The sequence below is a fragment of the Diabrotica undecimpunctata genome, chromosome 9 (genome assembly GCF_040954645.1).
Source record: "Diabrotica undecimpunctata isolate CICGRU chromosome 9, icDiaUnde3, whole genome shotgun sequence".
Classification (NCBI taxonomy): domain Eukaryota; kingdom Metazoa; phylum Arthropoda; class Insecta; order Coleoptera; family Chrysomelidae; genus Diabrotica; species Diabrotica undecimpunctata.
This window is the reverse complement of record NC_092811.1, coordinates 65,047,049-65,057,921: the sequence shown is the minus strand read 5'-3', so window position 1 is coordinate 65,057,921 and position 10,873 is coordinate 65,047,049. Positions and strand designations below refer to the sequence as shown.

At 35.4% G+C, this 10,873-nt stretch overlaps 1 protein-coding gene across 1 annotated transcript; it reads left to right on the top strand.

Moving 5' to 3' along the window:
* The first annotated feature begins 5,648 nt into the window (after positions 1-5,648).
* On the top strand, positions 5,649-7,115 carry LOC140451020 (uncharacterized). Its single transcript, XM_072544727.1, has one exon. The coding sequence runs from the start codon at positions 5,649-5,651 to the stop codon at positions 7,113-7,115; it is 1,467 nt and encodes a 488-aa protein (XP_072400828.1).
* Positions 7,116-10,873: the final 3,758 nt, after the last annotated feature.

Here is a 10,873-nt window from a genome sequence, read left to right as displayed (position 1 = left end):
ATTTATTTTCCATACTCTGTGGCTGAGAATTGTTTCAACTTAACTTGGTGTTTTTATTTCATGTAAGAAATATCTTGCCTTTTTCAAGGCAAGACACCGAAGATAAATATTTTCCTTAAGTCCATAACCCGAAAATGGACTTAAGTAGAGGAGCTCTCGACAGTATATTCGAAGCCCTCTACAGAGCACCAGGGGATATCGGAAGGTGGTTAGACTCTTATTTGTTCCCCCGAGGTGACAGACTGCTCTCGTCAAAAAGAAGTAATTCAATCCGGATCTGTTGTGCTTCGTATAGAATTTGAGACAGATGAATCAACAACCTCTGATATCTCAGTCTATTGTCTAATACTTCACGAGAAAGAATTCACATATAACCCTCTAACAAAAATTGTGAAACAATTGTAAAATATTTATATTATACAAGACAGGTTAAAGCAAATTAGGGAGCACCTGTATACAAATTAATGAGCACCTGAAAATTAGGGAGCTTATTTTAAATAGGGAGCAGCTGTATGCAAAGAGCAGGTGTTGTAAAATTGTATCTAATGAGAGACTTCCCGTATGAGGACAGATGTATACTGTATAAGGGTCAGGTGCTAATTATGGCATTATATGCGAAACTCTCTCATGCGCATGACTGAAAATTCTTTTAAAAATACAAATTATGCACAACACAAACTCAGTCTGTAATCATGTGCTTAGTAGTAGATGTCCAAGGTTTTATTACCGAAAAAAATAAGTTTATCGTGAAAGAGTTTGCAAGTTATGATGGTCAAAAAATTAGTCATTTTTTTTTAAACCACCATATTCGATACGATTATTGGGTTCTGAATATTATAATCAAGCTGTTTGGTTGATGAATAACCATCATGGATTGAACTGGAATCATGGATTTACACCAGTTCCATAATATTATCCAACATTTGACAAGAGGCGTTAATGCGGTTTATGTTAAGGGGCGAGAAAAGTCACAGTACATCAAAAAGTATAGTCTATCCCCATTTTTGGAGTTTGATGAACAACCAGCTCTGCAGAAAATGGAGCCAAAATGTCCATATCATTCAAACAGTGGGAGTGTTTGTGCTTTAAGTAATGTATTTCAACTTTATGACACTTTTATCTTCTTCCTATGCCGTCCCCATTAACGGAGGTTGGCGACCACATTTTTAAATAGATACTTTTATAATGAAATAATTTTTTTTTACATTTTGTTTTATTAATAAAAAAAACCTTATTAAAAAAAATAGTACTTTATTCAATAACTAGTACATGTTACAATTTATATTTTGAAGTGCAAGTTTACACAAATGACAACTGGATTGAGCTGGGGCGAATCCTTCTAACTCTGTTCTCCACTCAGGACGATTGAAATGAACGAAACATGGGAGACGAGTTTGAACTTCAAAATCCTGGCAAAATTTTGTGGGTAGTATAGACCATGAACGGAGAAGTTCAATTGGGTCTACAAATTTTCTTACGTAGGCTAGGCTAAAATATTCCAATTCTGTGGTCGTGAACTTGTACAACGGTTTTTTTGGATGCTCTGCTATTATGTGAGACCGGAGGCAACAATCCATCTTTAGTAAATCGGTTAATGTTCTTAAAGACCAAGTCTATCCACTTTTGCTCTTCGTATCTGGAGAGAAAAAATAGTCTTACGTCTGCTTCTGGTTTTGTTGTGTAAACTTTACCACTACGCAAGCGCATCACTCAAACACAGCTTTGAAAACTGTTTAAACATAAGTTGTTTATCTTCGTATTCACTTTTTAACTGGGTAATACAACTATTTATATAATTGATATATCTCTTACTTTTGTATAACAGAATATCGCGTTTTAATCTTTTAATGCGTATACTAAACTGATTAAGCCGTTCACAAAACCTTCTTGAGTCCATACTGTTTAAATTAACGAAGGTCTTCCCTTATATCCTTTCTACCCCCATTGACACCGGTTGCAGGTGTGTTGCTCATTACCCCCACTCCTAATAATATATTAACACTAGAGTGTACCAAGCAAGGTGTGTCAGACTTTATCAGCTAGCGGGGACTCATTCCTGTTGAAACTTGTTAAGCTAAATCATAAACCAGTTCGTTAGAGTCCCTCACAAAATCTAATTTGTATACTTTTAATTATGTGTTCAAATATAATAAACGAAGGGAACATACCATATAAATATTGTGATAATCTACTTAGCTATAGCAGTGACGAATGGGAAACATTTTCGAGACTTCCTTTTTATATTGTACGACAAAAGCTTTGTCTCGCTTGTCGTAAAATGTCTGGAACTAGACTTATTCCAAGAAACTTAATATTTAAAGGATGGAAATGGGTATTTGAATTTTGTGAATTTTGTAGTGAGACTAGACCTATGGGACTATCTCATCGTTTTGTAGGTTATCGTGATGGATTATTGGAATCCCCACCACATAAATGGGACTCCCCACGTCCAAAGTTAGATTTACTATAAATAGATGTTAAATTCTAAATAGCTATTATTATGATCGTATCATTAAACTTTATTGTTTTACAAGCAATTGTGGGAAATTTGCTCTTAATTCAAGAACCAATCAATGTCAGAGAAACTTTTGTGTGTTTTGATAGTAATGGTGTACTAAATGACACGTGGCCGTCGAAATGGACAAGAATGAAATCGTATCCGGAAAACAATTTTCTACCAACTTTACAAGCTCAAATAGCTTTGAACAGTACCAAATATAAATTGCGTTTTAGACATTTTAGTGAAAAAATCACTGATTCCGGCTGGTTAGAACTTTATAATGAAAGTCCTAAGGATGAAAAAGGTTTATCTCCAAGTCATGGCTCTGCAATTGTGGTTTTTGCTTGGCCCGTCGTTCGCCAGACGTAATTGGCTGAACTAGTGTGCGGAAGTCTTCCAAATCTCCTCAAGCGGCTCTTCAGTTATATTTGCGTTTGGGTGAACGTCGTGTTCATCTTTGCACAAAAATCGTCCTAGTACAAACCTCCTCGTTGGTAGAGCTGGGAATCCATATTCGTGGAATCGGAAATACGGGCACTTTTTAGAGCACATACTCCGATTTGCGAATAGTGATTGCTGATTGTACAGGGTGTGTCCGATTGGTAGTGTGCGCTGTAACGAGTCCGTTACTTAAATAATCGTTTACCTTTTTTTGTGACGAATCTTTTAATTTAATTCTAAATTAAATTCATATTGAAATATTCTTAAACTAAATATTTAAATAACTCCCAGTAAATCTTATTTTCTAAGGTTGGCATTAAACTGCGCCCCCAGTGGCAAGATTCTGAAAGTACATTCATTCCACGAGGTGTAGAATCTCAACGTGGTTACTTGTTAATTGGATGTGATCGAAAGAGGATCGATTCGATCAGAGTAGTGCGGCTGGGGAAGTGCCACTTTTTTCCCGAATTTAGTTTAAGTTTATTTTTATTGTGAAGAGCTGTTTAGTTTAGAAGAAACCATTTGAGTTATTTTGTTGTTTTGTACGAGGATATTTTCAGTTGGATCGCCCTAGCCGGTAAGATAACATTACAAATAAATTATAAGGAAAAATCCTTCATATCATCCGCCATTGTTAGTAAAATTCAGACCTATTTTAATTTCGTCTTTGATAGGTATTTCATATATTTTATACATGTTATATTTCACCTTATTTCATTAAGGAAAAGTTTTATACCTAAATAAATTATAAGTATTAGATTCTATATCTATCTCAAATTTTTATTTCCTTTCAAGAGTTAAAGCAAACAATTATTTATTTCAATTTCATACCGTTTAAACCGGCTAATATTTCTTTTTTTCCCTATTCTATAATATATAAAGATCATGTTTTTCGTTAAAATTATCTATTTAATATATCCATACATTATAAAAACATTGTCACACCATTCGAAGGTCACTATTTACCATTAAGGTTTTTATTTCAATTTAAGGTCACTTGCTGACATTTTTTGTATCGCCTTTCAAGGTTGATAACCCTTGTGTTTTTCCTTACCTTTTGTATGTACAAAGAACATGAAGTAACACAGTTGTTCCTTTTAGCCTACTCCAAGAATCCAATTACAAGTCAGGGGAAGAAATTTTTTTTTAGTTTTGGGGTTGTACTTAATAAGGATAAGGGGAAGAAGTTCCAAGTTAATTTATGGGAAATTTAAGAAGGATTTTAAGTGACTTATTTGTCTAAGAGTACCTGATACAGGGAATCCAGGTTTGGTGTACCTTTTACCACCTGAGTCTAGTTCTCCACCGGATCATCTTCGAGGGAAGCCTACGGAAACCGGCAGGAAGAACTTACTTTTATTTTTGTTTATCATTCAATTACTTTAAATAACTTTTGCTATGTCCTCTTCAAGGTTTTAACTTTTGGTTCTACTTTTAATAAAAAAAAAACTATCCTTAATAATAAATATCTTCAATTTTTTTTAAAAACATTAATCATTGTAACTTAATTTAATTATTTATTGTCTACCAAGGGATGAGGTTATAACTCTCCCTTGAATTTCTCTTTGTTAGGTTATCGTGTGCACACATATCCGGAGAATTTTTACTTAAAAACCTAAACAATTTTTGAACGAAAACTAAACTATTAGTGAGTAGTATATATTTATATTTATTATTTATACATTATTATTGGATATAACCTTTGCCACAATTTGAAATTTTAAGGGGTATATCAGGGGTAAATTGTTTTATAATTATATTCAGGGATTTTACTGTAAATATAGCTATAGTTAACTGTACATAAGAGGTGGTGGTTTAGTATATAAGCATTTAAAATAGTTTGTACCTAAGTTTGGTAATTATTAAAGTTGTGGTTAAAATTTAATATTTCAATTAGTACCTATCTTTCATATTTCAGCAATCCAAGATATCTCGGAAGAAAACATTTAACTTCCTGGCGCCCAAGCATTCATTAGAGCAACTTTTCTTTTCATCTGTTTATTTCTTGGTGGTTTTCTTGTCATTAGTTCTTATATCTTACGGTCTCTGTAGGGCATGCAAATTGGCCGAATCCTTCTTGAGTGTCAAGTGGTCATTCTCCTGCCTAGTCGCTAGCCAACACTTCATTCTGTTATATTTTAAAATTCATATTTACCTTTTTCCTTTATTTCTTTTACATAATTTATTTCTATCTAATCCCTTCTATCTTCCGTTATTCCACATATTAGTTCATTGGTGTATCAAGGTGCATTTTAGAGTCCACCCTTTTGCTACACTGGATAGAGTCACCCAGACTCCTTAACCACATTTTTGTTACATTAGCATCATTTTGTTACAGCGCCATATTCGAGCTTTCGGTCTTCTTCAGACCCTTGAGTCCGCGCACCAGTGTAGTTACTAACCAGTCGGATTTCTCGAACTCCGTTAAGACTACACATCCTTCCAGAGTCCTGGAAGCCTTAGTTTTAGAGTAACGTAGGTCCCAAATATCTAAGTGGCGAGTAAGTTTTATTTCCTACTCGTCCAGTTACTCTCAAAACCATCATACGAGATGGTCGTCTGTGTCTGTGGTACCAACTTCGCCACGCAGGCCGGTATCAATATTCACATACGGAGGCTACGCTGAAGAGGACCCAGACAGGCTGACGACGACGTTTGCGGCATATGTGGACGCGCATTCAAGTCTTTTGCTGGGGTGCGCCAACACATGCGCCGGGCTCATCCTGATGAGTACAACGGGGATCTCGAGAGGAGGTACGAGAATCCCGGTCGGCGGGTCATATTCACCGACGAGGATCTTATCCGGATGGGGCATGAGGAACTCCGGTACGAGGGCCGGTTCATCTTTCAACATTTGATGGGATTATTCCCGGATAATACGAAGGAACAGATCCGGTCCGCACGCAAGAAATCTGAATACAGGGAGTTCCTCGAAAGTCTCAGGGAGGAAGAGCGACGTAGGAATCGGTCTCCGAGCCCCGTCGCTGGACCTGCCAACACCGAGACTTTCGCCAATTATGCCTCTTCGGAAGGAGAACCCTCGCCGGTGAGGATATCCGCTCAGGGTGAATCGGACACCCTCTCGCCCCCCGGGCTCAACAACGCCGGTCGGAGCAGAGACACCCCACTGTCCGCTGATGTGCCGAACCCCGAAGTTGACGAGCCCGTTCCGTTGCGAAACCGTGAGACGATTGCCTCTTACATGAACGATTATTACAACACCAAGACAGGATGGTCGGAAGAAGAGCAAGCGATATTTAGATATACTCAATACGCAAACGCTGAGCGACATCGTGTGCGAGTCAGGTCTATGTTAAACGAGTATATCACCGTCAGTATTACTGCGAGTGCCGGGAAGCGTAAAAAACAAGTGCAGCCAAACACACGCAATTCGAAAGCTTCCAACGCCCTGGCTATTGAAAATAGACGCCGTCAAAGGGCTCAACGTTACCGCTTGACCCAAACCCGATACCATACCGACAGATCCGCTCTGGCTCGGGCAATCATAGATGCCAAGCCTCTCTATGGCAGCAATGTACACCCACAGATTAGAACTGTGGAAAGGGAATATCGAAAGATCTTTTCATCAAGATCGCCAACAGATGATGAACCAATTTCCGATCAGAAGGACCCGCTACTGATCAGCTATGCTGTAACAGAAGCGGAAATCCTCGGGACCTTACAAACTATGAAGTCTCAAGCAGCAGGTCCTGACCTACTTAAGATCAGAGAGCTGCGTAAGGTACCCGTTCAGAAATTGGTCCTAGTCTATAATACCATGCTCCATTATGGAGTCACCCCAGAAGTATTGAGGGATTGCAGGACCACCTTGATACCAAAGGGTGGCGATCCATTGGAGGTAGGTAACTGGCGTCCGATAACCATTTCTTCGGTTTTGGTCAGGGTGTTGCATTGTTTGCTTGGGAAGAGGCTTGCGGTGCTAGATTTCCACGAGCTCCAGAGAGGCTTTCGGCAGGTAGATGGTGTTCTATTAAATAACCTGACACTTCAAGCGGTTATCAAAGAACGAAGAAGAGGCCTTCGTCCATACAATATCATCTCGATAGATCTACGAAAAGCCTTCGACACAGTTTCGCAACGATCCATTGAACGGGCTATGACTCGCTTCGGGTTAGACGCTTCATTAAGCGGTATGTGGCGGACTCGTACCTGAATTGCCGTACGAGGGTCGCTGTCGGGAGCAAGTTCACGAACTCCATCGAGATGTGTAGAGGCGTCAAACAGGGAGATCCCCTGTCGCCCTACCTCTTTAATATGGTGGTCGATGAGCTGATATGCAAGCTCGAAGCAGGCGGGAATGGCCTTCCTATTGCAGATGGCAGGAAGATCTCGGTGTTGGGTTACGCCGATGATTTAATCCTGCTATCCGAATCGGACAAGGATGGTACCAAACAGATAGTAACATATTTATTAGATGTATTCATTGACTTAATATCTGACATCTCATTCTCGGGTTTGTAAAACATCACAAATAGTTCACAGTTAACTTTAAGAGCCGTGTGTTGAAGAAGATAGTCACTAAGAATTTTTATTACTTGTGGTTTAACCTCATTCATGAAGCCGGAATAGGAAATTTTGTTAGATTTACTCATAAATCGGTATGATGCTATTCTTTTTTTAAATGCATGTGTTAGTTTAGTAACACCATTCTCAAGCACTTCAACACCTATTGGTCTTAGTCTCTTTCTCGGAATCGGGCAAGCGGCGTAACACGAACTAACTTCATGACGTTGTAAATTAGAACCTCGTGTGAAAGTCTTTCCACATTTGTTACAGATAAACACACGCGAGTGACTCTTATTACATACAGTCATATGTCTACGAAGGTTATAAGACCGCGAAAAAGTTTTACCGCACGTACACTGATTCATCTTATATGTTTAAACATCTAGAATGCTTCACCCAAGCTTAAATACCCTTTTTTACCCCTACTCCTGCGCTATAGCCTCTATGTGGGTGCGCAGATGTTTTGCTTTCCACCTTTCTTTATATAAATAACACAAATAAAAAACTGCGACTATGTCACCCGTATATTTGCAAATTATATTGTAAGGGCAGATATATGCAGATTGCACCCACAAATTAAAAACAGTTAAATATAAAATAGGTAGCAATTTTTTAACAGATGTTCTGCTTTCCACCTTTCTCTATAAAAATGAGACCCGTATGTATGTAAATTATAATGTGGCGGCAACTGTATGTAAATTACACCTGCAAACTAGTGATAGGTGAATGTAAATCAGGAAGCAGATGTTTGACAGGTAAACGACAGTTGTATGCTAACCCTTTGTGTATGGGGATAGGTTAAAAACACAAGTTCCCCACTTATAATAGATAGAGAGGTGCTCCTCGGCTTTATAAAATAAAATAAGACACTTATTCGGTCAGTTAAATTTTTACCATAGCAGATAGAGAAATCATGGAACAAGACGATTTAAGTAGTGAGGCATCAACAATTGATCTTGACGAAATAATTGACAGTGAATTTTTAGAACTAGATAATTCCAAAATTGACGAAAAAATTGTTAATATTAGTGATATAGATAATAGATGGTTTTTAGTTAATCAACAAAGTTACCCTATATGCGTTACAGAACATTATTACATTTTGGACAATACCCCACTTTGCATATCTTGTTTTTTTAGTGTATTGCAAGTAATACCAAGCGATGTCCCATCTGCCCATGTGAGCCGACACGCAAGTGGTAGATTCGATGAAATAAGCGGACAGCATTGTAGTGTGTGTGTGAAACAAAACTATATTCCGTGGTTTTTATAAATCATTGTATTCTGTGTAATGCATAGACTATACAATTAAATAGGTACTATAGTTAGTTATACAAATATATAAATTTTTAAAAAAGTGTGTTGTTTTAATTCTTTAAGTTTTATTTAATGAAAATGTTAACAAAATGCCCCATATCTCTGAACTAGTTCCGCAGAGATTTTTAAAAAATACTTGCAAAAAATCCAAAAAACTTTGTTTTACTTGTTTTTTTTTTCGTATTTTTCAAAAAAAACTTTACCAGGAACTTGATATTATCTACCTACTAATACTGTAAAAATTTGGGCCTTTTATCTTCTAAGGATCGAGAGATATTTAATATAAAAAGTTAAAAAACACAAAAAAATTCAATTTTCGGACTTTTCATATAATATAAATAAGATCCCAATAACATTTCTTTTAATTTCCAAGTTCGAAAACATTTAATTTTTATCTAAAACCTTTTATTTTTAAAAATTATGACACATTAAAATATTTGGTTCAAATGCTGGCCTATTTCATTTGAAATAATTCAGTTTAGAATTACGGTATGGTACTGCTAGCACCATCTTTAATTTCAATGGCGAAACTCCCCAAGATTATATTTAAACGTTAAGTAGAGGTTATCGTTTTAATTTATAGATGGAGCTAAATGACTGAAAAGTGTTCAAATAATAAATAAATGTTTTACTGGTCATGTCTGTTTTAGTAACGTAACATAAAATGGCGGTTCGTTTGTTAATATATTTGAATAAAATCTGGTGTTTTTTCTGTTTGTTTTCGTAAAAAAATGGTGTGTGTGTGTGAAATATCTGGATTATTTAAAATTATGTCAAAAAGTAAGTAATCTACGATTATTATTTCATGTTTAATAACAAGCAAAGTGGTTTTATTGAAATTACTTTGTAATGTAATACAAATATTGTATTTGAAATTTGCTGTAAACTATAAGTCAAAACAAAAATTATTTCATGTGTTGGTTTATTTAAAAATTAACAGTATTTTTTATACTTTATACAAAAACATGATTTCGATTGTCAAATTGGGTCAAAGAATTCATGTAAATTTCATTATTTTTCATGTTTTATCAATTGAGTCCATCAAACAGCCAATTGATTGGTTAAGCTAGGTACTAAGAAAATAAAAGGCAGAATATTGTGTATATGTTTATTTTTTAGTAACAAACCAAAATAGTAAAAGTTTAAAAAGTTTTGTATTCTTTTGAAAACAAAGCAATATTTTACCTTTGTTGATGTACTAACAGCTATAACTTCATATAAAAGACAAGAAGACTTTTTGTCTTTTATATAAGATTGTAAGAGTTCGTACATCAAGGAAGATATGTATTTTTCATGTTTTATCAATTGAGTCCATCAAACAGATAATTGTTAACCTAGGTACTAAGAAAAAAAGGCAGAATATTGTGTATATTTTTATTTTTTAGTGACAAACTAAAACAGTTCAAGTTTAAAAACGTTTTGTATTCTTTTGAAAACAAAGCAATATTTTACCTTTGTTGATGTACTAACAGCTATAACTTCATATAAAAGACAAAAAGACTTTTTGTCTTTTATATAAGATTGTAACAGTTAGTACATCAAGGAAGATATGTATTTTTCACGTCTTATCAATTGAGTCCATCAAACAGATAATTATTAACCTAGGTACTAAGAAAAGAAGGCAGACTATTGTGTATATTTTTATTTTTTAGTGACAAACTAAAACAGTTTAAGTTTCAAAAAGTTTGTATTCTTTTGAAAACAAAGCAATATTTTACCTTTGTTGATGTACTAACAGCTATAACTTCATATAAAAGACAAAAAGACTTTTAGGGCTACTATGTGTTTTTATAAAAACACATAGTACCCTTAAAAGTCTTTTTGTCATTTATATGGAATTATAACAGTTAATACATCAAGGAAGATATGTAGCTTATATTGTCATTAGATAAATATTAAACTCTATAATAATTAAATTACATTGATTTTTGATTATCACTTACAAAATAAATTTCACTATTAAATTTGAACAAGTCTTGAAATCCTAAGTATTGGTTTTCACCTTTTCACTGGCACGATGAATGAATACTCGTTAATAATTTGTTAGATGTAGCAATTTTTTGGTTCAAAATTTGTAAACTTTGCTGA

Excerpts from the sequence above, each read along its gene's own strand:
- LOC140451020 (XM_072544727.1), top strand. The coding sequence starts at position 5,649 with ATGCGCCGGGCTCATCCTGATGAGTACAACGGGGATCTCGAGAGGAGG.